This window comes from Selaginella moellendorffii, unplaced genomic scaffold (genome assembly GCF_000143415.4).
Source record: "Selaginella moellendorffii unplaced genomic scaffold, v1.0 SELMOscaffold_15, whole genome shotgun sequence".
In the NCBI taxonomy this organism is placed as follows: Eukaryota; Viridiplantae; Streptophyta; class Lycopodiopsida; order Selaginellales; family Selaginellaceae; genus Selaginella; species Selaginella moellendorffii.
In genome coordinates, this window is record NW_003314276.1 from 962,499 (window position 1) to 988,858 (window position 26,360).

The window sequence follows — 26,360 nt, forward strand, 5'->3', positions numbered from 1 at the left end:
TGCTCTACTGAATTACTCTCGGTACGGCTCTGATCCATCCATCCTGAAGTAAAGAATTCTCTTTTTCCCTCCTCTTTTTTTTCTTTTTTCTTTCTCTTGGTACATTCGTAATTAAAGTTTGTGGGAAGTGATTCTGATCTTTTCTCTCAGTCTAGCAGTAGTGTTTGAAACTGATGGTCACACGCTCGCACTCATCCAATTCTGTGTTTGTTCTCTCAGTCGCAATTGACGCTTGCAAGATTGATTGCTTGCAGGGTGATTCGATTACATGCTCCAAAAAACCAGAAGATTTTATTGTTTGATCTTCTCGCAAGCTCTATCGAAGCAGACAAACTCCGGCTTTGCCCTCGTTCCTGAACTATAAAGACGAACCACATTAAGAAGATACTTATCAACCACGAATCGAGACCATTGACCATGAGAGAACCAAAGAAAAGGAAAGATTTTGTTGTTTCATTGTCATTTGTATATTTTTCTGCGTTGACGTTGACGGTGGGTTGTAATTTGCAGGCATGGTTTATATTCCTTGTTTGTGGTCCCCCAAGTATGTTTGTTTAAACTTCTTCTTTCCCTTTCTTGGACTTTTTGCTGGTGCTGGTGGGATAGTGTCTCGATCGAGATTGTTGCTTGGTTGGTTTGTTTGATGGATTGAATGGATTGCCTCCTTGTTTGTTTGTTGGCCGCGATTGTCTCTACAAAAACTAATCACTTTTTGCGTGATGGTTCCAAGATCATCGTTGGGATTTGCTTACTGAAACTCCTGGTGGCCTCCAATCCTAAGATCGAGGCACGAGCCTTGGAATCCCAAAGTTGGGGGTTAAAACTCCCATAGAAAAACTTCCAGAAAAGCTGATCAATCACTGAAAAGCGAGGCCCCGTCCGTACTGGGTGTGCTAGAACTTGTCACAACTACGGCCACCTACAACAACGCTCCAAGCACTTTAGAGAATTTTGAGAGAATATCGAGAATTTCCTGTGTTCTCTCAGGAGAGTGTGTCTGTGTGGGTGTCCCAGGCCATGGCTGCACTCCAAGTGTGCAAATAGAAACTCCGGTCTTTTCGCTTAGTTGGTGTGTCAACCCACAAGGAAGACAATGAAACGACCAGATAACACAGAAAAATGTGTGTCCGTACACCTCTTTTTCTCTTTTTCTTTGGTGTAAGCTATGGGATAGCTGCTGCTGCTACTCTACGAGGCTCAATCAAGCAGAGAGAGAGACATTCGCGTGAAATTTTAGGAGCCAGTTCTTCCGCTAGGAATTTGATTCCAATTGTCCTTGTTTGTAAGAAGCAATTTTTTAAGGCTCCCAACGTATGTTTAAGCTAAGAAAAGGTGGTCAAACGAGATCAAGTTTCTCATGCGCACATTAGCAGGTTGATCTATTCGAACAGTGGTTTGATGTTCTCTTTTTTTTTTCTCACTTTGTGTGATTGTTGGTGTGATAGTGGTGGAATCCACGCGGAATTTTCTATAGGAATGTGTGAGTGGCGTCGATGATGCTTCTAGTAGAGATTTTTTTTCCCCTCTCTAGCTAGCGGATTGAATCCAGTGAGTGGAAACAAACAATTTTCTTTTGTTTGGTCTGTTAGATGGACTTCTTTGATACGGCATGCGGTCGGTGAATCGTTTTCATATTTGTAAACATTGTTAAATATTATAGTAATAAAGAAATAATATTTACAATATAATAGTAAGGTAAGAAAAACGTTAACCCTGGCGTTAAGCTGTCAAAGTTTAAAAGAGAGACCGCCGCCAAAAAAGCCCTGTCTGTGTGCATAGCAGTAGAAGAACCAATGGTAAAACTGGCGAGACAGTAACATACTGCTGTGGTAACAAGCGAAGACACGTTAACTTCACAGACAGGCTAGCTACACGTCTGGTTTTCCTAGCTACACCGATTGATTTTACCCATTTGGGTAAAATCGTCAGTCTCGAACGTACAATATACGTATTCTCAGCAAGAAAGCTGGCCGGCGGAGCCGAGTAAATACACAAGTCCTAGAAGAAAGCTTCCCTGGTAGGGGTGAAAAATCGTGTCCTTGAAAATCTACTTATTTCCCCAAGGACCTGTCCCTAGCAAAGTGCGCTCTTTGCGCAGGGGCCTTTAGCAAGAACAGCCTATAGATGCCTATGAGAACCCTTATAGTTTTTATTTCATACAGCCTACTTGGTTTCTTCCAGGACTTCTCGTGCTCCCTTCCTTCCATTCCATTCTTTTTCTTCTCCTCTCTCTCGAATCGATCGATCGATCAGCCGATCCCTCCTCTCCTTCCCACGAAATTGGCGAATCGGCGGTGATCATTGGCGCTGCGAGGAAGAATCGGCGAAGAATTCGCTCTCTTTCCTTCTCACCCCGGCGCGGCAAGGCGGAGATTTCTTTCCACTGTTCTTCGCCCGGGCATTGCAGCGATCGATCGTGAGCTGGGACGACGACGAAGGAGATTATGAGGAGCGTGTACTCGATACTGAGCCCCGAGAGCAAAGATCGTCCCAAGATCCATGGCGACAAGAGCCCTAATCCCTCCTCCAAGGATCCCACCAGGAAGGCGGCGTCGGCGGCAGCGCAGAGGGCATCATCGAGCAGGAGAAAATGTAGGCGAGTGTTTAGGATCCGGATGCGCGTAGCAGCGCGCCTCCATTTCCTGGATCGGCTGCGCGAGATGTGCGTCCGCCTTGTTCTTGGCAGTGGGAGGAGCCGATGCCGCAATGTGTGTGACTCGCCCAAGCCCGATCAACAGCGCCATCGCCAGGCGCCGCCGCCGCCGCCGCCGCCACACAAGCAGCAGCAGCAACAGCAAGCAGCAGAGATTTGCGTGAGCCGGAGCTCCTACTGCGAGGACGCGGTGTCGGAGTGCATCAAATTCATCAAGCAAACGGCGGTGGCCGCGGATTCCCGGTCCCTTATCTGCTGATCGATCGATCGAGCAGCGCGCTCGCTGTTGCTGTTCCTCCTGTTCCTCGAGGCAGAGAGGTTCGTCCTTTTTCGTGAGTTTGCCTGTAGATATTCCTCCCTATACGATGGAAATGTTTTCTTTTGGTGCTCTATAGCAGAGCTCGCCAAAGAAGAAGAAGAAGAAGAACGAAAGAGAGAAAGAAAGAAAGAAAGAAAGAAAGAGGAGTGGTGAAAGGATTGAAAGCTCGAGCTCGCTCGAGCTGTGATAAATTTGCATTAGATTTGCAGTGTCTCGCGAGTCCTGTGACGGCTATAATTCTCGATTTGATGCAACAGGCTGGGCATTTGTGTGCATGAACGAAGAGCAAGAAAAAAAAAAAAAAACCTTTGGGTTTTGATGGGTAGGGAGGATCTTGCCTGAAGCATTTCCTCACATTTGAAATTATTAATGAATTATGGTGTTTTTTGTCGTGTTTTTTCCTCCTCTCTTCCTCATTCCTAGTAGTACTTGAAGGGTCGTTGCTTGGATTTTATTCATTCACTCAAGCATTCATTCATTCAATTTTCATCTCTCTCGTTTGTCTCCCTGGCAGTGTGGTGTGTGGCGTGGGCTGGTTGAATTTACCAGGAACCAGGAAGAAAACTACACACAGAGAGAGAGAGAGAGAGAGAGAGAGAGAGAGAGAGAGAGAGAGAGAGAGAGAGAGAGAGAGAGAGGTGTTGAGTCTCTCTCTTATCTCCTTGTTGTTGTTGTTGTGCTCTCTTGCATTGTGTGGGTGTTCCATAATGGTGGATCGTTTTCGTTGCAGGAATGAGATTCACAAGGTTGGAGACGGGGATTGTTGCTGCTGTGTGAAGATGCTGTGGCTGTGGACACTCATACACTATACACACACAAACCGCGCTTACACATCTCAGGAATTCCAGGGAGGGATTGAAGTTTGGAGCTCCAGTGTTGCTTTTTTTGACATATTCTCTGGGCCGCTAGACACGCACTAGTCAAGGAATGAATGCACGGGTCAGGAGATTTACTTATCTATTCAAGGGCTTCTCTTGACAATGTTTTTCTTTCTGTTTCCCCCAGGAACAGCAACAGCGCTGGAGTTGGGCGGCAAACGAGCCCCGTTTTCCTCCTCCTCACAGTGGTGTCGATTGGAATTCGGAGTTGCGAATGGCATCTTCTTCATGAGGACTTCGCTGGTGGTGGGGATGGCGATGGAGTAAAAGTTGGTGTCCTGGAAATAATGTTGAATGTACTGTGGCTTGGTTTTATTCCTGAAAGACCATCTTTGCCAAAGAAGCTATTGAAAAGGATGCGCGAAAAAGCAGTGTCGGCTTCCCATATTACCAAATTTCAAGGGGAACAAAATATTTATAGAAAGATGGTGGACTGGGAAGAAATTTCTTAAAAGCAATCAACGACTGGCATCGTATCCGATTGCTTGGAACAGGAGTACTTCAATTGTGGAGCGAAATTTCTTCCTTGCTCGCAAGCTTTGGTCCTTCCCCCATGCCCAAAACCATGACGAGGTAAAAGCTAGGAAGTGTCCCTTGGAACACAATTCCAAGAAAAACCATCATGAAGCGGAGGCTCCAAATCATGGAGCATCTACGCATTCCTCCATGATTAAGTTCTATCGTTGCAAACCATCATCGTTACAACACAAATCCTCCATCTCCCAGATTTGCTTGATTTGCATCACGCATTCCTCACTAATTCCCGTAATGGAAGAACTCGAGCAGCATCTAAGCGGATTCGTGTGAGCCCTAGGGATGTTGTTGGCGCAGTTCCACATCTCTCTACGAACTATTGGGCATCGTCGTCCATGATCGATTGCAACACTCTCACGTCTCTTAAGAAGCAACTTTGGTAGTATCGAAACTAGGTATCGAAGGGAGGGCTTTCGCTCGAAATGGCTTCCTGGGTAGTAGCATCACTGCCCGTCTTCGTTCTTCTTTTGTGGGCTGTTCTCCATCCAGCAAAAGTGACGCACTACAAAGGTACTTCTCGTTACTACTGGTTCTAGCTCGATGGTTCTCGATGGTGAAACCTTGATCCAGTTCTGGGTTTGAGAGGCAACGCTAGCAGTGAAGAAATTCAGGCTGCCTATACGGCGCGCAAGTCGCCATTGTAAGTTCATTCATTCCCTCAGTGGCTTCATCTCGTTTGAGACGTTCTTCGATATGCAGGGATACGAAGGTTCTCTCGCTCCTTTTCTTTTTTCCTTTTTTTATTTCTCGCGTTAATACAGGTTGATCATGCTTTTTACGTTCTATCGGATGCATATAGAAGGCGAGTTTACGATCACTTCGGCCTGGACAGCGTAGAGGTGATCTTGTGATTTTCATTTTTCTCGAAATGGTCTCGATGTTCGTTGCGGCAGTCAGAAGAAGCTGCTTTAGATACAGGCCCAATCCTATCTCGCACACCGAGGCTCGACGATACGAACTTTAAGTCCGTTTTGGAGAGCACGACACCATGTTTGATTCAGATCTTCTCAGATGCCAACACTAGATCAAGGGAGTTCTCACCAGTGTGGGAAAGACTGGGTAATGCTTTGCGTGTTCGTGCTTTTTCCAACCATGCTGTTCGTGATTCCAGCGGAAGTTCTCGAAGGCCAGGTTAATCTTTTGAGAGTCGAGATAGGAGAAGTTCAACTCGCAAAGCTCTTGGCAGGAAAGAGGTGGATCAGACGCCATGGTAAACACGTAAACCTCCTATTTTCTTTCATTTTCTTTCATTTTCTTTCTTCAGGGATTCCATCTCTTGTTGCCAAGCCGCCAGGGTGTAGGGAATTAAAATGCCTGATTCGGTAAATTCATGAAGCCTTGTTCCGCTTTTTCTGACGAACACTGTAGGTACTCCAAAGGCCTCAGCTACGATTCTATACTGGACTGGATAGCAACGTTGCTTCTTGATCTTCCTCGCATTCGTTATTTTTCTTCTCAGAACTTGGTAGCCACAATTTTCACTAAAATCTAAAACAAGCACTGACTAAAGTCACGCAGATACCTGAGTTCATTCAGAAATCTGGACCGCATAAGGTGCTGGTATAGTAGCATAAACAAAATCCTACGATACTAATCAAAATCTGCACTTCTTTTTAGGTGAAAGTTATTCTTTTTTCTGACACAGGAGAGCGTGCACTTCCATTCGTAAGAGAAGCGGCCAAGAAGTACTCCGAGTTTATGTCTTTCGGATGTGTTTTGTGGAGGCAAGAGGAAGCTTCGATTTGGAAAAGCCGGTATTTTTAGTGATAATCACGTGAATTGATTCATGCTTTTGCGTGTGGAGCAGGCTTGGATTAGAGCTGGCACCGGCAGTAGTTTTCATCAAAGATCCCGGTGTCCAGCCCATAATTGTTTATGGTAAGAATCTTCCTTTTGGCAGCTTTGAGATGATTTCTTTCGCTTTGCAGGTAAATTGACCCGTGACTCCTTCATGGAAACTGTGGAAGAACATAAAGTTCATGGTAAGTACTACGTAGGCTCTTCCTCTTTTTGCTATCTTTTGAATTGCAATTTGATGTGCGCGCTTTTAGTTCTTCCTCAGCTGCGAAGCATCACGGCTTCCAAACTTGGATGTGATCCCGCGGACTTCTCCGCAGCTGGAAAAGATGTCGAAACATGGTACTGCGTTGTGGTTGCTGGAAGGCCTGGTTTTCAGCTTGATCAACTCCGCAGTGTAAGATTTTTCTTTCTTGTTGTTTCTAGCTGACGAGTTTCTCATATTAGACGATGAGAATCGTGCAAGATGAGCTCGGAAGCGAGGACATTGATGGCCACAATTTTGCCGCTGCCACTGCATACAAAGACAAGCGTTTGAGCCTATCATGGCTTGACGGCGAAATGCAAAAGGTGGATAGTTATATAGCTCGCTGGTTAATTAATCCTCGTTTTTGTGCAGAAATTTTGCTATTACTGCCTCCCTTCTGAAACCGTCCATGAGACTTGCGGGCCGAGGCAGTACCAAGAGCAAGACGTGGCAAGAATTTTTATGATACGTTTTAGAAGAGATCCAAACCATCAAAAGCCGGTGGTGAAGAGAATCAATACCTGGTGGCGTTTGGATGATGAGGAGCAAGATTTAGCATCGATGCTTATTGCTCCATACAGTGGTGCAAATGAAATATCAGAGGTTGGTTGGTTTCACTTGGAAAATCCAAGACTTCTTTCTCTTTTCTTCTCTCTTTTTTGCTATACCAAAGAGTTTTTCTGCAGGTTTTATCGTGGATTTCTAATACTGTTCGTGACGGTGACACAAATGAAATTCCATTCTTTGTAAGTATTGTGGTGTTTTGAAAGTTTGGAGAACTCTTGACTGTGGGATTTTGTTAGAATACTAAGTCGGTGCCTGCGTTAATACCCGAGGAGCAAGCAGTCTCGATGCTCTCTTCAACACGGAATGCTGCGAGTGGAATGAGGAGGAGCTTGATAGACAAAGTGAACAGTTTGGTTGTGGATCTTATGGACTTCATCACAGATTGGTCATAAACGATTATACTTCACAAAGTTTACAATCTTTTTTAAGATTGTTATCAGGATTATTTTAATAATATTTTAATATTTTAATATTTTAAACTTTAAACTAGAAAATGTTTATGTCCGTATAATTTATTAAGAATATCAAATAGTTTTTTTAGCAATTTTTAATAATTACCTTAATGATTTTGTTTCACAAAAATAACACATCAAAGTAAAATATTTTCCACAAATATTATTTGGAAGAAATAAAGTCTAAATTTAGAGATATATATTATAACACCATAGTATCTTGTGAGTAAATCCGAGTTGTGCTCAATTAAAAAGTAATTTCTCATGTGGCAAGTAATTAGTTTAATATGGCTAATAGTCCATGTTTAGTATATCCTTGGATTATTTCATCTTTTTTCAAAACAATGTTTTGCAATATATTATGAACACACACACAGAGATATATATGTGTGTATATATATATATATATATATATATATATATATATATATATATATATATATATATACATATATTATAAATATTAATGCATCATTCACATTGAGTCTGAACATATTGCAAAAACAGGAATTGTAAAAGTTTAAATTACTTTTGTTAATTTCTATACATTTTTTTAAAATTATTTATAAATTCTTTAATTTATAAAAATATTAATTTTTAATTTTTAAAATATTTATAAAGGTATATTATCAGCTTATGTTATGCACTGTTTTGCAAAACAAAAAAGTAACACTAGATTTTGAATTTTTTATTTTTTTGATGTTTCTTTTAAAAGTTTTTAAAGATTGAACTAAAGGAAAAAAGAAAATATAATTAAAAATAAATATATTACACAACTAAATTTTTAAGATAAGAGCATCAAGTAGACTTGTTACACAGTTAGAGAAATTTCTCTGAGAATTCATATAAACTCTCTTTCTAAGCATTATTGGTTGTACAAAACTTTTGGTTCCATGCTAGAGGGAATGGCTGGCTGGATCCCTCCTGGGTTGAGAGGAAACAAGGCCCCATAGTAGCCATCCATTATGCTTGGGAGGTTGCAAGTGGACGACACTCCCGGAATCTAACACGAAAGAACAAGACATTACTAGCAATCACAACTCGAACAGACGTGTAGGAACCTGGTATATCTGTCGCATGTAGCCATAAAGATTCGAAAACTCCGACAACTTTCGCTTGGAGCACTTGAAAAGAATGTGGTAGACAGCATCAAACCTGTACAACGTCGTGAACAGCCGGATGTCTGCCAGAGTGAGCGAGTCGCCACACAGAAATCTCGAGCACTGAAGGTGTTTCTCAACAGTTTCGAGTGCAGAGAAAAGGTTGTGAACAGCACGATCGTAAGCATTCTGGCTCTGAGCAAAACCACACCTAAGACACAAAGCGCGAGTCAGTGAGAGAGAAAGAGAGGAAAAACCCACCGAACCTGTATACACCATTGTTGATGTTGGCATAGACGAGTTGGTTCCAGCGGTCCATTTCTTGGCCGAGAGATGCCGGAGCTAGATCCAAGTGTTGGTTCTCTGCAAGCGCATTAAAGTCCGAGTTTAACATTGCGATAATGTCTGCGCTCTCGTTGTTCACCACTGCTTTCCTGACACGATCCCACAGCATGGGAACCGTCGCTCGTCCCTGAAACCCCCCGCTGTTCATCCGATAAACATCTATCAGACGACTGCAGTTATGTGCCTTATCCGGGTATCTACCAGCCTCAAACTCCCACAGCCCCGACTTCCCTGGAAGAGCAAGCGAGATAGGAACCGCCGAGCCTAGTCCTTTGAGAGAGTGAACGATGAGTGCCCGGTGAGCCCACGGACAAACCGGCGACGCATACAGATGGTAGCGTCCGGCGTGCTCGACTGAAACCGGCTCCTCAAACCGACCCCGAAACTGGCTCTCTGGCCTCCTGTAAGTTCCATCGCCGGAATCTCTTGGAGCTAGCTGCTGCATCATAGTCCGCCATGCTAAGTTCCAGCCTTCACGTACTGCTCCTATTACTATCTCCGATGGCAATCCTGCTGCTGCTGCGACTATGACCTGTGTCCGGTAAAGCTCTCTCTTTTGCTTCCTGTCATGATTCCTTGTAAACCCAGAAAAGCTGCGGCACTGTTCCTGCGCTACTGCTACAACCGGACATCCCAGTCCCATTGCCGAATGGAATTCGAAGAAATGGACTAACCCAGGAGTGTACAGTTGAGCGCTGCTTACATTGATTGACAATACGACTTCTTCTTGTACAGGAAGCCTGGGACCCCCCGCAATCGAACACCAAAAAAATTAGTGCAGGGGGCTAAGCATCCATGATGGATCAGCATGGCATCAAAACTCGCCAGTCTGATCTCTTCTGTCCCACAAAATCAATAGAAAATCTTTGGGGCGTACCAATCAATCAGTCCAAGTCCAGAAACTCCATCCTCTTCCGCATCGTGCCCTTTAGCTCTGTAGCATCTTTTTCCGCCTTTTGAGCCTGCGAATAAAGCAAGAACACACTACAGTTGCTACAAAAGCCAGGAGAAAAAAAAAAAGAAAAAGATCTCACTCTTTTGATTTCGGCAGCTGACACTAAAACCATGTGGGCCGGCAAGTCTTTCTTCGTTTGGTCCTACGTTACGTGCTCGAGTCAAGACCACGAACCAAAAAAAACAAGGAAAGAGAAAGAGAACTATTTACCAGCTCGCCAACAAGCACCACATTTTCCCCGCGGATAATGTACAGCCCAAGTGGAAGATCACAGTAGAGATCTCCCACAATGATCCTCTCCACAGCTTTCTCTAGCACAAGGTTAGCTGCACGAAGACAGCGAGAGAGTGAAATAAAAAATAAAAAAATTCCAATCGAAACGATTGAGAGACTCGAAATAATCCACATACCAAACTGATCAAACGATCGCAGCGTTCCTACGAGCTTCCGACCGTCGCGGAGGATAACCAAAAGCTTCTCTGCTCAAGACGGAGAGATTGGAGAGATTTTCAATCTAAGCGCGCGCTGGATGCGAGAAAACTTACTGTCGAGATTATCTGCCAGAGATGTGGTGTGGAAGCTGTCGGGCGCAGCCCAAGACATCGATCGAAGCGCGACGCTCCTGGCAGCAGCGCCGATTCATCCACGCGCCAAGAGCCCTAGCTAACTAGTCCCACAATAAAAAACCCTAGAACCACAATGGCATTTATTCTCACATTCTTCGTTTCCACAAACTCTCACTCTTCCATGTCTTCTTCTTCGTCTTCCTCGCCATCTTCGTCTTCCTCGAGCGTTAGATCCCCAAGGAGTTCTTCCAGAGGAACTTGAGGAAGCTCTCCATCCTCGTCCTCTCCAGCGATGGATGGCGCCGCCACCGCTACCGGATTCTTAAACAGCGCGATCTTGGATCTCATCTCCGGGTCCTCCTCCAGCTCCTCCATAAACCTCTCGTACTCCACCGCCCTCTTGCTCTCCTCCTTGCCTCCGGTGCTCTCATCCACATCCATCTCCAAGCTCTTGAGCTTCCACGGCCGCGCTTTGCCCCGCCTCCTCTGCCGCTTCTCTTCGTAGCTCTTCTTCACCAGCACCACCTCGGGCAGAACCAGTCCCCGGTACTTCTCCAGCTCCAGATCGTTGGTGTTGGCACCGTAGAGATCGTAGCCGAGAGCATAGTCCCCGGGACGCAGCAAGTGCCCGAGATGAGTCCTCACGTTAAACATGGTGTCGTTCTTGCCAAAGTCGGAGCTCCTCACCACCTGCGCGTGGGCGAGAACGTACTTCTGGCTGCTGCTCTCGGCCGGAGAGTCGATCTCGATGTCAAGAACAACGTACTCCACGAGCTGCCTGCTCGAGATCAAAGCCCTGTAAGGCACCCTCCAGTACTGCGACGCATCCACAAACGCGGAGCGTAGAGTCTGTGTGTCGAGCAGCATCAATGTGTTGGAGACGCGAGTGCACAGCACCAGCGGGCCGATGTTCCCGAGCCCCGCGGCCACCTTCTGCGGGAGGCAGACCAGATCGTCCTTGCAAACCGGGCAGATCTCCACCGAGAACGTAAACTTGTAGTTGTACGAGTTGTTCTTGGTGTCGTGAGAGACCAGCTGCTTGTCATTCCTGCTCTTGACGGGCACCACGCTGCTAACGAAGTCCACGAACTTGAGCGCGTGGCTCCTGCTCGAGAAGAAGAAATCGATCCCTTCGTGCATCTGTTTGATGTTGATCGCCAGCGCCGCGGCGGCGTGCTTGAGGATGAGCTGCTCCAGGAAGAAGAAGGTCCGCTTGTGATCCACCTTCTGGCGGAGCTGGACGGCGGCGACCCACTGGTCCGGGTTGGCGGCGGCGCGCGAGCAAGCCTCGCACATATGATCCTGGACCACGAACTCCACCGTGTAGCTCTGCTCCAGGATGGCGCCGTGCATCACCTCCTTCTGGATCTTGAGCTTCACCTTGAGGCGCTTGGAGTGAGGCTCCGTCCACACGAATCCGGCGTCCACAAGGCGGACGCGGTTGAGATTCTTGAGCCGCTTGATGCAAAAGGTGAGGAGCTCGCGGGATTCCAGCCCCGCCTTGATCCAGCAGCGCGGCGGCTGGAGGTAGCGCTCGCATTCCGGGCAGTAGAGGACCGTGACGTGCTTCTGGAGGCCCTCGGTGATGTCTACCTGGGAGCGCAGGCACGAGACGCACATATTCGCTGGATTGGGCGACATAGCCACGCCACACAAGCAGCACAGCACCGTGCCCTGCGTCTGGGGGACGAGGAACGTACCATCGGTCGCCGCCATCGCCATCGCTCGCAAGAAGAAATGCGGACTAAAACCCTAGGGAAGGAATTTTAGGGTTCTTGTGGTCTTAAAGAAATTTTAATGGCTTCTCAGCCGGGAGCGACGATTCCAGCGCCAGCGCCTGGAGCAGGGGCCGCGGCTCCAGCGCCGGCTCCTCCTCCAAAATCAGAGATCCTACAGCAGTGCAATCTCCCGGCGCTGAGGACGCGCATGCACGATTTGCAGGCCATTCTCACCCGGATCACGCATTCGATCCACACGAATCCATCCTCGAAGTGGTGAGTCTCGTGTTGTGGTGTTTTGGGAAGGGATTTTCAGTGTTTTGTGGCCAGGGGAGACGTGCTGGGCCAGTTCTCGGTCGTGAACTTGGAGCTCATTAGCTTGGTGGAGGAGATCAAGCCGATACTGAGGGCCTTTGTGGTCTATCCCAAGAATGTGAGCGCTGGAATGGCACCAAGTAAGCTCTTAAGAGTTTTCTTTGTGAAGGAAAAGAAGAAGCTCTCCTTTTTCTTTGCAGTTCTACCGATAATGCTCTCGTCCAAGCTTTTGCCCGAGCTGGAAGCTGAGGAGATGGCCTTGAAAGAGCAAGTTTTGCAACCAATGTCGAATCTCCCGCTCCACGTCCAAACGGAGAAACTCCAGGCAAGTTTGAAAAGGAGAAAGCTATGGAACTTGAATGATCGATCTCTTGGGTCTTTGCAGAAGCAAATAGAGCTGGTCCGATCTGTCTGTGATGCGGCAGAGAAGGTTATATCCGACTCGAGAAAAGCACTCGGGCTTGGAGCACGTCAAGGCTTGCCTCCACTCCCAACGATTGACAAGGCTGTTGCGGCCAAAATCCTGGAACAGGAGAAGCTGCTTCATGCTGCCGCAAACTTTGGCGAAGGTTTGGTTTGGCTGGCTATGCTTTTCTATCTCAATAAGTCCCATTCCTCCAGGTCTCAGAATTTTACCGGAACAACGAAACGCTCCCGTCGTCCTACCACCTCATATTGCTTCGGCATTGGCATCCGCCGACGATGGTACCAGTCTTCTTTCTCTCTTGTTCCCATACCGTGTTTCTATACCGCTACAGGAAAAGGAGCTCCGATTATCGGTGGAATGCGACCGACGACTCCACAACAGGTCCGGCATTTCATATCGGTGTTCAAATGCGATCTTACCATGTTTTCGCCTTTAAAGATCATCGCAAACGCGACGATGAATGGAGCTCCAGCAGCAGCTGCCGCTCTGGCGGGATTTGTGAACTCTCCAAGGCCCGGGGATCTGCAAGCTCAGCAACAGCAGCAGCAGCAGCAGCAACAACAACAGCAACAGCAGCTACTTATGCAACAGCGAAATACTAAAGTCCAGCAGCTGCAAAAGCATTTCCACCAATTACGCCAGCCCGCACCAGCTCTACAACAGGTCCAGTATCTCTTCCTCCTTTTCTAAATCTGAAATCCATGACTTGGAGACTTCCAGATGCAAGTGGCGAACCAGGCACAATCCGCGAAAATGCAGCAATTCTCACAGGTATCAAAGCATCCCTTTCTGAGCTTCTTTGCAGTTCTGAGAATCTTGCGATTTCAGAGCCACCTTCAAATGAATCAACAACAGCAGCACGCTGCTCAACTTCATCAACACATGCACGTAAGTGACGAAAGACTTTGCTGATTTGCTAACAGAGAGATGGTGTCCCCCAGCTACAGCAAATGCATATACAACAGCACAACGCACAAATGCAGGGCCAGCCGCAACTGGCACAAGCAAATCAAATGCGTCCTCACTTGGCGAACTATGGAAACGCCCAAACTTCACTTCTTTCTTCCAATATGGTGCGCTTCTCTCTCTTTTAAACTTTTAAACAAGCTTCCCTTCACGAAACTTAGATCGTGTTACTTTTCAGCAAGGACTCTCGCAACCGGGTTTGCAAAGGCTACAGGTAATTTCCTTTCGTACTTTCCCATCTCGAGTTCTTACGAGTTCCATGTGTATGTTTCAAGTTCGGAGGAGGATTGGGAGGCGGCCATTCTCAGCGACAGATTCTTCAGGACTCTCGTAAGCTCAGAAAATCTGTCGTGCTTAACTCACCAGTGTAAAGCTGCAGTGTACATGAGTGGAAATCAGTCAGCTGCGCCGCTTGGCTTGCCTCTACAGCAGCAAATGCCCGGACAGACAAACTACACCCTCATGAACCCCAACCAAAATCCACTTCTCAGCCCATCGCCCAACACAATCCACAACAGCCTGCTCAACCAAGGACTTATGAATCCAAACGCTTTGGCTTTCAGGCAGCAGCAGCAGCAGCAACAGCAGCAACAACAGCAACAACAGCAGCAACAGCACCAACACCAACAGCAGCAACAGCACCCTCCTCCAAATCAGTAAAGCACGAAATGGAAAAGAAAAGCTACCAACAATGCAACGAGAGGATTGTCCAAAATGCGAGCTTACTTCTAGTCGAACTGCTGCCGGAGTTGCATCTCAGTCTCCGACTTCCAGGTTGCGTGACTCGACTGTCCTTTCATTCGCTTGCTCTTCTCCTTGTCCTTCACTTTGGGCGCTCTCTTCTTGTCGACTTGTTCCGGCTCACTGTTGCGAGGACGGTCCCTGCAAACCGGGCACACCATCCGCCCCTCGGACGACGTCTTTGGCACTCCGCACTGGACGCACATCCTGAATCACAGCGATGGATGGAGGCTTTTAGAGCTGGAGAGAGCAAACTTTCATCTCACACACCTTAGAAGCTCGGCCGCGTCTTGTGCCGGAGGATTCTGCGGCTGGATCACTCTTGGCGTTGCTTCTCCAGCCACTGACGCTGTTGCTTCGTTTGCTACAACAGCCTCGGTGTTGCTGCGAGCCACCAGCTGTGGTTTGGCCTCCACAACCGCTTCTGCTCAAATAAAAGATGAAAAGCTTGTTCTTGAGTGTTCTAAGACTCGAGAAAAGAGTGCCTTCTTACCAACAGGTTTCTTCTGCTGCTGCTGTTGCTGTTGCTCCAGCCTCTCGCTACTGATCGCGTGCTTGAGGAACTCCGGAGGGCCTGTAATCTGCGAAAACATTTCAAACTCTTCCAAGGGGAGAAATGCCTATTTGATCTTTCCTCACCTCTGAGAAGGCCTCTTCTGGAGAAAGCAATGAAGAACTCGGCGCATTCGCTGCATCCTCTACCACTTCATCCTCTTGCAGCTGCCCTGGATCGTCGTGGCCGCCGCCATTCTGCTGGCGATGATAATCTTCCTCACCTCCATTGCGGATTTCTTCCTCCTCGCCAGAGCTCTCCAGCAGCTCCGACCGCGCGGACTCCTCCTCCGACGAGTAATCCACCAGCGCCATCGCGGATTCCACCAGCGCCATGGGCGGCATCCACAAACCCTAATCCAGGAGTGCGTGATTATGCGACGAATATCCGGCTAAGCGAGGGTTTAGCTTGAACGAACAAATTTTAACGGTATTTTTACACCATTCCGCTCTTCCTCGAAAGTTTTGTTCTTCCCGCAACCAAAACTTCTCTCCCCCGCCGCTAGCTCCTCAACGTCCATCGCCGCCCGCCCGTCTTGAAGCCAGCGCCGCCTTGATCGCTGCTCTCGCCGCTGCTCTCAGCACCACTTCCATACGAGGCCGAGTCCTTGAACTTCTTTCTCAAGAGCCCGGTGTCACTAACGCTGCCGCTGAGCAAAGGATCGTCGATTCCTCTCACGGCTCCCCCTAGCCCTTGCCTGATCCAAGCGTCGTCCTTGGACGCGTGAAGCCTCTTACTCCCTTTGCCGTCGCCGCGCCTACCGTGCCACGGGAGTTGCCCGGGCAACTGGTGGAACTTGTCGTGGAGAGTCTCGTTCAAGCGATTGATGCCTTTCTCCATCGGCTCCACGGCTTGAGAGACGGTGAACTTGACGTCGTGAACGATCTGCCGAGAGGAAGCGTCAGTATAGCCAGCCAAGTTTTTGATTTGTAACTTTCGAACCTGTTCGCCTCCGACCATGACAACGTCCTGCACGCTTTCTTTCAAGCTCGTGGCGACGTTCTCCATCTCCGGGGGAAGGAAGCGGAGGATGGACCGTCGTTCGCTTTCCTTCACCTCGTCTGGATCCAGCGGCGAGTCCATCGAGGCGTAGTCAGAGAGGACAGCAACTGAGCGTTGCCCAAACTCGTTTATTTGTTGGTATGGCCTTGCTGGAAAACAGTAGATGTGTGCAACAGCAGCTATAGCCATCTGCAAAACACAAACATGGATCACAAACCAAACAAAAAAGGATCGTTCACCTCTATACAAATTATGAAATCCTGCAAGCTGGACTGCAGCTTAACTCCTTCGGGAGCAACACCTTTCGCGGCACCAGAACCAAAGAGCACTGCAATCGCTACACCTTGCCACCAGGTTGCGAAGACGATCGCCTTAAAGCAGATAAACTTCGAGAGGGGTTGGATGTGGTGAAGCTCATCTTTCGTCACGGCATAGAACTGAACCAAACAATACAGTGCCCATGTCTGGCTGAAGTTCAGTATCACAGTCACGTATGGATATCTGCGCAGCGATACTGATGAGAATCTAGAGTCACACCTACCGTTCAAAAGAAAGCCATACCCGTAATACCACTTGAACTCCCCCTCTCCATAAGCATCGAAAACGTTTAAGAACAGAGATAGGAACGAGAGTGTGGTCTTCAAAATCATCTACATGGAGAAGACGAAAAGCCGTGAGTAGAGCACGGCAGAGAGCTTACCTACCAAAGTACTTACATATTGAACTATGCCGAACTTCACAATGTGATAGAAATCCTGCCCAAGTGACCACGGCGTCAAACAACAGTTTAATGGAATAGGATGCTTGACAGCCGCTTTTCCGGAGGACCGACTTCGAACAAGAAGAGGTGTTCTCGGACCCGCTATCGCTTGCCTTTCCAGCATGTCCACGACTCGATCCTCGCCTCCTGCAATGCAGAAAAAAAGAGATTTTATATGCGTGCGAGTCTCGGAGCGAGAAAAGTTACCCAAGCAGGCAATAAGGTAGCAGCCGAAAGAATACAGTGCAAACGCTTCATAGCAATTCCGAAGGATGTCACACACGAGTGATAGCTCGTTATTCCACAGCGACACCAGCTACAAGGAGAGAAAAAGATCTACTCTAAAATTGAAAGAAGAGAAAAACGAAAGCTTACCGATTCAACGGAGTAGACAGGAACCATGAAAATGATCCCAACCAGCCATTTTTGTTCCTGGATGGCGATTCTATCAGCAACAATCCTAGCACACAATCTAAGTTCTCACCTCGGGCTTGTTGTACGATGTGAGATGCTCGAAGATGAGAAACGTGGACAACGTGAGCGCGATAAGAACAAAAATCCCGGCAACGATAACAGCCCACGTATGAATCGACGTCACGGCATCGTCGGGGCCGGGCGCAGCAGCAAGGATGAAACTACCGCCGACGTCGAGGCGATCGAGTAGCAATCCCCAAGACAGCATGATAATCCAATCGCTACGCGGCAGCCCCAGATTCTAGGCCAGCGCCACATGCCTGCTGCATTCTAGGGCAATCGGATGGAATTCCTGGCGGGCTGGAGGAGGAGATCCAAGGCGATCAGCTACAAGAACCCTAGAAGGAGAGAGCTCCCAGCTTACCGCGATTCATACCGTCCTATTTACCGCCTGGCGCATCGCTCGACTGAAAATAGACCAATGCGTGGGAGATTTTAGGGTTTCTCGTCAGAGAAGCTATCCACGTAATGTGCATACGTGTTGGCAGGAGAGTAAAACGCGCAGCGCTCCCATTTGAGGGAGGCGTTATCTGTTGCTTGTTGTCTCGAATCTATGTTCTAGCTTGTAGATCCCCACGGACTCGGCGGCTTTCTCGTCGTATTCCACGAACTCTCCATCGCTCAGATCGATGTTGGAGAATCTCGCCCCGGAATTCTGGAAGGAAATCTGGAGTAGTGAGTGATCGATCGATCGAGCTCATAGCGCTAAATCCAAGTGAACTCTAGGAATCTTGGAAGAAAGAGCGATCTAAGTGATAACTCTAGAAATCTTGGGAGAAAGAGTGAAGTTACTGACCAGGCCCTCGGCTTCCCAAAGGCTGCTGCTGTTACACGAGAACTCCACGGGCTCCATGCCCCGGCAATCGAAACACATGACCGGGACGAACTTGCCGGATTCGCTGTCTTCCAGAGTGTAAGGCTTGTTCTTGCCATCCACCAGCGAGATCGTCCCGGTTTTCTTGCAAAGTTTACACTGCATCAAGCGAGAAAGCCGATCAAATCCTTGAGAGACTTCTTCTCTTGCTTTGCCAAGAACAATCCAATCAAAGAAATTTCCACTGCTTACTTTCTGGACCAAGTTTGCAGTTCCCCGGCTGTTAGGAACCTCCACAACGTCTGCCGCCGAGACGCCACTGTGCTTCTCGCTCATCGTGCCACAGCTCCCACATTGGACCTATTACACGAATCGATCGATCGATCGGAAAATTCCATGAGCACTCGCGATCGGCTCAAGAATCTCAAAAATGCGACGCAAACCTTGAAGAAGAAGGTGAAATTCGGGCCCTGCGGCACCAGATTCGTGAGATTCTCGAGCTCCGCCTTGATCTTGAGAAGCAGGAACACCATCCCTAGCCCTTGCCCTAAAAACACAGAGCACAAAATCTTCGACCGTCCGATATAGGGCTCCTCGTTATAGGGTTGTTCTTCGGCGGAGTGGAGGCGGCGGCTGACACTGGGCGGTCGCGATGGGGCGCATGCACACACCCGGGTAAAAGCTCCTCCTCCTCCTCCTCGCGCACGCGATCTCACCTCTCAAATCCTCTTCCAGAAAGGGTATTTCATCCTCGGCTCTGCCTTACAAGAGAACGGCCCCGAGCTGGCTCAAAACCTCATCACAGGAGGTACTTCCATCGATTGAGCTGCAAGAAATCACTGAAATCGCCTTCCACAGGTTGAGGAGCAAATCTGCAAGCTTGCGAAGAAGGGTCTCACTCCTTCCCAGATCGGTGTAATCCTCCGGGATTCCCATGGCATCGCCCAGGTCAAAATGCTCACAGGCAGCAAAATCTTGCGCATTCTCAAAGGCCACGGTAAGCCAAATCTTTTTCTTCTTTTTCGTGTGCTCACTCGCGAAATTCGTTTCCAGGATTGGGCCCAGAGATCCCGGAAGACTTGTACTACCTGATCAAAAAGGCCGTGGCTGTTCGCAAGCATCTGGAGCGAAACCGGAAGGACAAGGACTCCAAGTTCCGCCTCATCCTCATCGAGAGCAGAGTCCACCGCCTCGCAAGATACTACAAGAGGACCAAGAAGCTCCCTCCAACCTGGAAGTAGTGAGTGTTCTTTTCTCTCTCGTTCTAGCTCTATCTCCAGAAACTTACCTTGATCTTACGTGTTGATCTTGGCAGTGAATCCGCAACCGCGAACACTTTGGTGGCTTAGACTCAAGCTTTAAAAGCGAGCTCGTCGACTGTGATCTTCGAGCTCTTCTGTTTTGGATTAGAGTTTTCATTTCGAACTAATCTTCTCAGAGCTTCTTTTGTGTCAGCCATGAATGTAGGAAGAAAGTCGCTAGAAGTATAAGGCATCACAATCGTGGTGCGAGCTCGTCGACAGTGATCTTAGAGCTCTTTGTGTTTTGGAAGAGGCTTCTCGTTTGTAACTTGCTAGAAGTATAAGGAATTCCAATCGTGGTAATTAATTTTACACACAATGCTGCTAAGTGTACATGGTCTTTTAATCTCTCTTTCATATGTATAGTACCCCTGAGGAGTCCAGGGATGGATTGGATAATTTGGATTGCAATCCAGTCCTCTAAAACTCCCCGGTAGTACGTCGAGCCACCGCAGCAGCAGCTACAAGAAGAAAAAAAGAAAGAACAGAAGAAAAGCAAGCCAGAAATGAAGAGAACGAGACAAAAGCCGGACCACCTTCCACTTTTTCGTTCCATCTCGTGTTTGGATCTTCGCTGGATGGATGACTGCTTGATTGGTTGATTGATTGATGCTGGGAGTGTTGGTGTTGTTGATTCATCTTTGGTGTTGTCTAGAGCTGATGTTGAGTATCTATCGGATCGTCGACTGATCGTATCGTTTCGATGATCTCCTACTTGGCTGCCTTCCTCGCAGCTTTCTTGGCGGGCGATCCAACTTTCTTTGCAACCTTCTTCGGAGCGCCGGCCTTCTTCGCCTTGGCCGCTGCCGGCACGGCTTTCGATTTGGATGCCCGCGTCGCGACCTTCTTCGCGGGAGATTTGGCCTTGGCCGGGCTCGTCTTGGCCTTTTTGGCAGCAGCAACCTTCTGCTTCTTCGCGGGAGAAGCCACCTTCTTGGCGGCGGAGCTCGACGCTGCTCGCTTCTTGGATGCCACTGTCGAGGCGAGCGCTGGCTGATCCGACGATGAAGCCGCCGCCGCCGCTGCTGCCGATGATCCCCTTCTCGTCACTGACTTCGCCGCAGCTGCCTTCTTCGCAACTGGTTTCTTCTTGATCACCTTGCTCGCCTTGAGCGATGCCGGAGTGGGGGAAGAGGTGGAAGCCACAGCTTTGCCTTTCCTCATCGGCTGCTGCTTCCTCGGAGAAGCTACAGCTTTGGGCTTCCTGGCCTTGGAAGCACCACTAACCTTCGCCACCTTCTTCTCCTTTGTCTCGGATGGTTTCTTCTTGGCAGCGGCCGCGACCTTCGGCTTGGGAGCTGGCGCTGCCTCCGCTGGAGCTGGCTTTGGAACGCCCGATCCAACCTTGAAGGAGCCTTTGATCTTCGTGAGCTTGCCCTTCTCGGTGAGGTTCCGGAGCTGGATGAGCAGCGTCTTCTTGTAAGTCGGGGGCAGCTCGTAATTGTCATCGAGAAACTTGGCGATGGCGTACTGGCTGGATCCACCCCTCTCCTTGAGCGTCGAGATGGCCTCCATTATCATCTGGAAAACAAAAGCGCGATCCATGAGCTCTAGAACACGATCCTCTTCTGCTCGTAACCAACCAAGAACATTTTTCTTGACGCTTACCTCGAGATATGGCGGATGTGTGGATTGCGCTCTCGCCGCCCTCGGCTTGGGATTGCTCTTCGCCTTCGCCGCTACTGGCGCCTTGGCGGCCGCTGTGCTCGCCGCTGCCTTCTTCCGAGGAGCGGCCGCGGCCTTCTTCCCTTTCTTCCTTCCTTTCTTCGGCTTCTCTCCCTTAGCCGACGCATCCTCGCCATCGCCAGCGCCTTGCTCGCCCTCGCCGCTGGATTTCTCCTCTCCGGCCGCAGGAGGATCCACTGCTTCCGGCTCCGCCTCGGGGATTTCCTTCGCCTCCGCCGTCCCTACGGGAACCTCGGCCTCTGCCATCTCTCCAAAATATGTCGATCGATCGATCACACGAATGGAATGGAAACCTAGCCTCTGAGGAGAGGCTGGAGAGCAATTGATCGAACTAAACCTAGGCTAGACCTCTCTTCCTCCAAGAAACCTGGAAGCCGCGCGCGCGCTCGCGAAGTTAATCTCCAAGCTATGGCGTCTTGCTTTTCTCTCTTTTTTGTTTTTTAGAAGGCTTTGGTGACTGGCATTTGATTGGCTGCCGGGGCCTGGCGCGGATCGAGCAAATTGAATTGAGGCCGTGCGATGTGACCCACAGCCAACGGTGGGGATCTTCTGTGGCCCTCGGATTGAAGGTTATGTGTTTTTTCTTTGAGTTTGCGCTGCGATTTCTCGGTGCAGGATTATCCGATTGACATGCCGATTGGTTTGATGGAAAGAGAATGATCTTGGCTTTGAAACGATGCCTGGATCTTCGGAATGTATGGAGTGCAGCTGCCGCAATTCTCCGATAAAGCGTGGGTGGTCAGGCTGAGGAGTGGTCCTCTGTTTTGAACCTTGAACCGGCGTGAGACGAATAGCAAATGTAGATCCGGCTGGAAAGATCGGCTCCATAGCACTGAATGAATTTCAAATGACTTCTCAGCAAGTCCATTATCTATAACTTCAAGAACATGTTATGGAAGATCAACGCATGTCCATTGGTTCCCACAGAAACTATCCATTTTCACCTTTGTTATCACGTAGAGTGTAAAACTTCCTCAAGAGCACGCAAGAACATCTACAGAAAACAATAGCTGCTTGTTTCCTGAAAGTTTATCGGCAGGGTGGTGGCTAGCTCTTAGTTTCCTACTTTGGTTTGAGGGATTTAATTGGCAATCACCCAGTAACTCGCACAGCAGCATGTTACAGGATGTCATCTAATGGCAGCACAAATTCCTTCTCCTAAGCTTTGTTTAATGAAGATTGCTTGCAACAAACTGTTCACAACACAATTATCCTTAAATGAGCTGACTTTCTTGATCCACTAGATCAACATTGTGAAACTGTATGCAAATCAACATTTTGTTATATTGCCAGGTTAGGATGTAAAAACTACAATATAGTGGTTTTCCCCGAGCTTTAGCTTGCTAACTTGTCTCTCCCTCCTCCAGTTGATGGTATACAGCATGTATGTTACATTCTCTGCTCTGTTTCCAGAAGGAATACATAGACTGTTCCCCATCCTGTGGTTTTGGGAATGGCATATAAATTCCCACTCCATGGTATAGTAATAGTGCATGTATGATTGGGGTCTTGATGCTTCCAATTCTATTTCCATATTGTTTTGATCCAGTTTTGAAATATCTTAGAATTGAAATTTAATATATTATGATCTGTTGTCTTTGGTTTATATACAAGCATATAATTTATCTTTTTTGATTGATTTTCCCTAGCTTTTCTTTGCACATATACGTATCAAGCAGAAGCTACTGTACAGAGACACAAAAGCTCTAGTGACATGAAGCTCTGCGACTTTTAACAAGGGCTCAAGAAGAAAAAAAGAAAAAAAGAAAAAAGTTCTAGATATCAGCAAATTCTAAAGTCTAACTCTGATAAGATTTTATCTTTTGATTGCACCTTCGACCGGCTAGCATCTCACTCTCCAAATTCGTGGTGGTGGATTGTGGAAGCCGGAACTCAATGATCAACATATCTGCCCTAAGTGTCTGAGCCGGTTTAAAATTGTGGTTTCTCTCAAAGAATAGTCACTATAATACTTGCCTTCGCCTGCAATGTATCTTGGGGCAAAAACTTTGTTCATTTTCGTGGAACTCACTTTGATGTCCGGGCAAATCCATGAAAACTTCCCTGGTAGGGGTAGTTCGTGGTGTTTCAGAGACACTCACTTGTCCATGACATCCTTCTAGTGTTTTAGAGTCTGGTTATACACACGGGACATTTTTTCTCTGACCAAACAGATGCTCTGATGAAAGCCAGATGGAAATTGAGCGAAGCTCCAACGCTATGATGTTACATTTGAGATGGTAATGCCAATTGATCGGCAACTTGCTCCCGAAAGTCGTCCAAGATCGCTTTCACGTCCGTGTCCTGCATCAGGAAGCATTGCCATGCATGCACGATATATATAAAGTAGGCATACATTGGTAAATATCGAGTGGATATTTTGGTTGGCCAATGGGTTGTGGACACAGCTGGATGCTTGAGGGCTCATTGCCACTCTGGGTCACGCTAGCAGTGCTGGCCTCCGGCCGATTAAAATTCCAAATCAGGAATTCATTTTAGGATTCAATTGTGCTGGATTGCTAGTAGTTTTTCCTTCTGCATACTGCCTCTGATCGGCTCTAGAATTAAATGAGAGATCACTTTGGAGATTTACAATGTTCTATTTTTCCCACTCTCAGGATCGTCCAAGAGCTATGGCAGGAAATCAGTTTAGTCTCAAGATTCAGTAACAGTGGATTCCATTTTTTGTGGATTGAATTTTTCTCACAGCAGTTGTAGGAGGCAGTCTTGCTGCTCCATTGCGAAACAATTGCAGCAGGTGGCAGCCATGATAACCTAAGCTGATTGAAATTCCAAAGCCTCTACCAAAGTCAAGGGGTCTAGATTGATATGTCTAGAGGTTTTAGTGTAGCTATGGGTAAATTCGTGAGTACAAAAGATCACTCAATTTCTTGACATTGGTTACTAAGGCTCTGGAAAGTTGGAAATTTAGTAATACCTTCTTCTTTTTTCCACAATTTTTTCAAGATTGTGTTTTTGAGGGCCACAGTGGGAAAATAGTAGTTACAATGCCATATATTAATACTAGTGTAGTGGGATTTTGGTAGTTGTTGAATTGTTTTCAATTTGGACCATTCGCTCTTGTATATAAACTAGGGTTTTTTGGGTTAATTAATATGCATATTTTCTATATTCCTTTTCCATATTCTATACACTCACATTAGTGGAGGTGAGGGGCTATCTTTGAGGAGTGCTTAAATTTAGGATTTTGGTTTAAATCTAACTTTTGCATTATTAAGATTTAACTTTTTCCATTTCCTTTCTTTTGTTATTTCCTTTTAGGAGTTTGGTTTTTTCATTGTGGTGGTGGTGGATTGTGGAAGCCGGAACTCAATGATCAACATATCTGCCCTAAGTGTCTGAGCCGGTTTAAAATTGTGGTTTCTCTCAAAGAATAGTCACTATAATACTTGCCTTCGCCTGCAATGTATCTTGGGGCAAAAACTTTGTTCATTTTCGTGGAACTCACTTTGATGTCCGGGCAAATCTATGAAAACTTCCCTGGTAGGGGTAGTTCGTGGTGTTTCAGAGACACTCACTTGTCCATGACATCCTTCTAGTGTTTTAGAGTCTGGTTATACACACGGGACATTTTTTCTCTGACCAAACAGATGCTCTGATGAAAGCCAGATGGAAATTGAGCGAAGCTCCAACGCTATGATGTTACATTTGAGATGGTAATGCCAATTGATCGGCAACTTGCTCCCGAAAGTCGTCCAAGATCGCTTTCACGTCCGTGTCCTGCATCAGGAAGCATTGCCATGCATGCACGATATATATAAAGTAGGCATACATTGGTAAATATCGAGTGGATATTTTGGTTGGCCAATGGGTTGTGGACACAGCTGGATGCTTGAGGGCTCATTGCCACTCTGGGTCACGCTAGCAGTGCTGGCCTCCGGCCGATTAAAATTCCAAATCAGGAATTCATTTTAGGATTCAATTGTGCTGGATTGCTAGTAGTTTTTCCTTCTGCATACTGCCTCTGATCGGCTCTAGAATTAAATGAGAGATCACTTTGGAGATTTACAATGTTCTATTTTTCCCACTCTCAGGATCGTCCAAGAGCTATGGCAGGAAATCAGTTTAGTCTCAAGATTCAGTAACAGTGGATTCCATTTTTTGTGGATTGAATTTTTCTCACAGCAGTTGTAGGAGGCAGTCTTGCTGCTCCATTGCGAAACAATTGCAGCAGGTGGCAGCCATGATAACCTAAGCTGATTGAAATTCCAAAGCCTCTACCAAAGTCAAGGGGTCTAGATTGATATGTCTAGAGGTTTTAGTGTAGCTATGGGTAAATTCGTGAGTACAAAAGATCACTCAATTTCTTGACATTGGTTACTAAGGCTCTGGAAAGTTGGAAATTTAGTAATACCTTCTTCTTTTTTCCACAATTTTTTCAAGATTGTGTTTTTGAGGGCCACAGTGGGAAAATAGTAGTTACAATGCCATATATTAATACTAGTGTAGTGGGATTTTGGTAGTTGTTGAATTGTTTTCAATTTGGACCATTCGCTCTTGTATATAAACTAGGGTTTTTTGGGTTAATTAATATGCATATTTTCTATATTCCTTTTCCATATTCTATACACTCACATTAGTGGAGGTGAGGGGCTATCTTTGAGGAGTGCTTAAATTTAGGATTTTGGTTTAAATCTAACTTTTGCATTATTAAGATTTAACTTTTTCCATTTCCTTTCTTTTGTTATTTCCTTTTAGGAGTTTGGTTTTTTCATTGTCTAAATCTCCCTTTCCTTTTAATTTTTTCTCATTTCTTTTTTTTTACTCTTTCTTTTTCATTCATTTTCATGGTAGAGCAGTAGTCTCCTCCTCTTTTGACTCTGGAGTAGCAGTTGGTGCATTTGCAATTAAACAACCAAACTCAATTGATGGTGGCATTTATGGCACGTGGTACAACTCCTCTTGCTCTTGGTGCTAATCCTCGTGTTTGGCCGGAGTTCTTTCGTGGGAATCCTGGGAATGATGTGTACTATTGGTTTGATTATTTCATGGTGATTGCCACATATCATTCTTGGGATGATGCTCAACGTTTGCATGAGTTTCCCACGTGTCTCCAAAGGACGGCGTGTTGCAGTGGTACAATAGTTTAAGCATAGCCACTCGTGGGGATTGGAGTGTTCTTCCATGTGTTTTCAAACGCACATTCGGACATGCTAATGATTATAATGA

The 26,360-nt window shown here is 47.0% G+C and overlaps 10 protein-coding genes across 13 annotated transcripts; 3 read left to right on the top strand and 7 right to left on the bottom strand.

The window, feature by feature from the left end:
* Positions 1-4,343: 4,343 nt before the first annotated feature.
* On the top strand, positions 4,344-7,465 carry LOC9633474. The gene is made up of 17 exons (XM_024675755.1): positions 4,344-4,894; positions 4,955-5,024; positions 5,084-5,093; positions 5,146-5,223; positions 5,278-5,443; positions 5,496-5,594; positions 5,649-5,706; positions 5,753-5,849; positions 5,903-5,938; positions 6,002-6,138; positions 6,192-6,262; positions 6,313-6,366; positions 6,436-6,578; positions 6,629-6,751; positions 6,801-7,031; positions 7,115-7,174; positions 7,232-7,465. Exons 1-17 carry the CDS (start codon positions 4,807-4,809, stop codon positions 7,385-7,387), a joined length of 1,677 nt encoding a protein of 558 aa, XP_024531523.1. The 5' UTR covers positions 4,344-4,806; the 3' UTR covers positions 7,388-7,465.
* An 801-nt stretch (positions 7,466-8,266) lies between these two features.
* Positions 8,267-9,566, bottom strand: LOC9632965 (glutathionyl-hydroquinone reductase PcpF). Its single transcript, XM_002970795.2, has 3 exons — positions 8,814-9,566; positions 8,509-8,758; positions 8,267-8,450 (listed from the first exon to the last, which is right to left on the bottom strand). Exons 1-3 carry the CDS (start codon positions 9,533-9,535, stop codon positions 8,313-8,315), a joined length of 1,110 nt encoding a protein of 369 aa, XP_002970841.1. The 5' UTR covers positions 9,536-9,566; the 3' UTR covers positions 8,267-8,312.
* A 9-nt stretch (positions 9,567-9,575) lies between these two features.
* Positions 9,576-10,533, bottom strand: LOC9633475 (sm-like protein LSM1A). The gene is made up of 5 exons (XM_002970796.2): positions 10,393-10,533; positions 10,258-10,326; positions 10,058-10,173; positions 9,927-9,989; positions 9,576-9,854 (listed from the first exon to the last, which is right to left on the bottom strand). The coding sequence occupies exons 1-5, from the start codon at positions 10,448-10,450 to the stop codon at positions 9,777-9,779; spliced, it is 384 nt and encodes a 127-aa protein (XP_002970842.1). The 5' UTR covers positions 10,451-10,533; the 3' UTR covers positions 9,576-9,776.
* On the bottom strand, positions 10,529-12,158 carry LOC9633476 (60S ribosomal export protein NMD3). Its single transcript, XM_002970797.2, has one exon. The coding sequence runs from the start codon at positions 12,133-12,135 to the stop codon at positions 10,585-10,587; it is 1,551 nt and encodes a 516-aa protein (XP_002970843.1). The 5' UTR covers positions 12,136-12,158; the 3' UTR covers positions 10,529-10,584.
* A 41-nt stretch (positions 12,159-12,199) lies between these two features.
* On the top strand, positions 12,200-14,576 carry LOC9633477 (mediator of RNA polymerase II transcription subunit 8). The gene is made up of 13 exons (XM_024675498.1): positions 12,200-12,407; positions 12,462-12,586; positions 12,647-12,771; positions 12,832-13,015; positions 13,068-13,151; positions 13,205-13,254; positions 13,312-13,536; positions 13,594-13,644; positions 13,702-13,761; positions 13,815-13,946; positions 14,018-14,053; positions 14,115-14,169; positions 14,219-14,576. Exons 1-13 carry the CDS (start codon positions 12,211-12,213, stop codon positions 14,497-14,499), a joined length of 1,605 nt encoding a protein of 534 aa, XP_024531266.1. The 5' UTR covers positions 12,200-12,210; the 3' UTR covers positions 14,500-14,576.
* LOC9632966 lies at positions 13,987-15,485 on the bottom strand. 2 transcript variants are annotated; one of them, XM_002970798.2, is made up of 5 exons: positions 15,220-15,485; positions 15,074-15,161; positions 14,851-15,004; positions 14,566-14,787; positions 13,987-14,212 (listed from the first exon to the last, which is right to left on the bottom strand). In XM_002970798.2, the coding sequence occupies exons 1-4, from the start codon at positions 15,475-15,477 to the stop codon at positions 14,568-14,570; spliced, it is 720 nt and encodes a 239-aa protein (XP_002970844.2). In that variant the 5' UTR covers positions 15,478-15,485; the 3' UTR covers positions 13,987-14,212; positions 14,566-14,567. The 2 variants fall into 2 exon arrangements, with proteins under 2 accessions (XP_002970844.2, XP_024531269.1); XM_024675501.1 differs by lacking the exon at positions 13,987-14,212 and adding an exon at positions 14,299-14,395.
* Positions 15,486-15,519: 34 nt separating this feature from the next.
* LOC9633478 (protein LAZ1) lies at positions 15,520-17,815 on the bottom strand. 2 transcript variants are annotated; one of them, XM_024675500.1, is made up of 9 exons: positions 17,734-17,815; positions 17,380-17,669; positions 17,271-17,327; positions 17,103-17,211; positions 16,852-17,042; positions 16,697-16,785; positions 16,375-16,636; positions 16,076-16,324; positions 15,520-16,018 (listed from the first exon to the last, which is right to left on the bottom strand). In XM_024675500.1, exons 2-9 carry the CDS (start codon positions 17,575-17,577, stop codon positions 15,635-15,637), a joined length of 1,539 nt encoding a protein of 512 aa, XP_024531268.1. In that variant the 5' UTR covers positions 17,578-17,669; positions 17,734-17,815; the 3' UTR covers positions 15,520-15,634. The 2 variants fall into 2 exon arrangements, with proteins under 2 accessions (XP_024531268.1, XP_024531267.1); XM_024675499.1 differs by having other exon boundaries at positions 16,852-17,211.
* A 14-nt stretch (positions 17,816-17,829) lies between these two features.
* Positions 17,830-18,769, bottom strand: LOC9633479 (UPF0587 protein C1orf123). Of its 2 annotated transcripts, none has more exons than XM_002970800.2 (4): positions 18,627-18,769; positions 18,436-18,543; positions 18,166-18,342; positions 17,830-18,024 (listed from the first exon to the last, which is right to left on the bottom strand). In XM_002970800.2, exons 1-4 carry the CDS (start codon positions 18,714-18,716, stop codon positions 17,896-17,898), a joined length of 504 nt encoding a protein of 167 aa, XP_002970846.1. In that variant the 5' UTR covers positions 18,717-18,769; the 3' UTR covers positions 17,830-17,895. The 2 variants fall into 2 exon arrangements, with proteins under 2 accessions (XP_002970846.1, XP_024531270.1); XM_024675502.1 differs by having other exon boundaries at positions 18,017-18,099.
* Positions 18,740-19,637, top strand: LOC9633480 (40S ribosomal protein S13). Its single transcript, XM_002970648.2, has 5 exons — positions 18,740-18,858; positions 18,919-18,991; positions 19,042-19,180; positions 19,237-19,423; positions 19,499-19,637. The coding sequence occupies exons 1-5, from the start codon at positions 18,836-18,838 to the stop codon at positions 19,530-19,532; spliced, it is 456 nt and encodes a 151-aa protein (XP_002970694.1). The 5' UTR covers positions 18,740-18,835; the 3' UTR covers positions 19,533-19,637.
* Positions 19,638-19,765: 128 nt separating this feature from the next.
* LOC9632967 (histone H1) lies at positions 19,766-21,606 on the bottom strand. Its single transcript, XM_002970801.2, has 2 exons — positions 21,093-21,606; positions 19,766-21,005 (listed from the first exon to the last, which is right to left on the bottom strand). Exons 1-2 carry the CDS (start codon positions 21,414-21,416, stop codon positions 20,196-20,198), a joined length of 1,134 nt encoding a protein of 377 aa, XP_002970847.1. The 5' UTR covers positions 21,417-21,606; the 3' UTR covers positions 19,766-20,195.
* Positions 21,607-26,360: the final 4,754 nt, after the last annotated feature.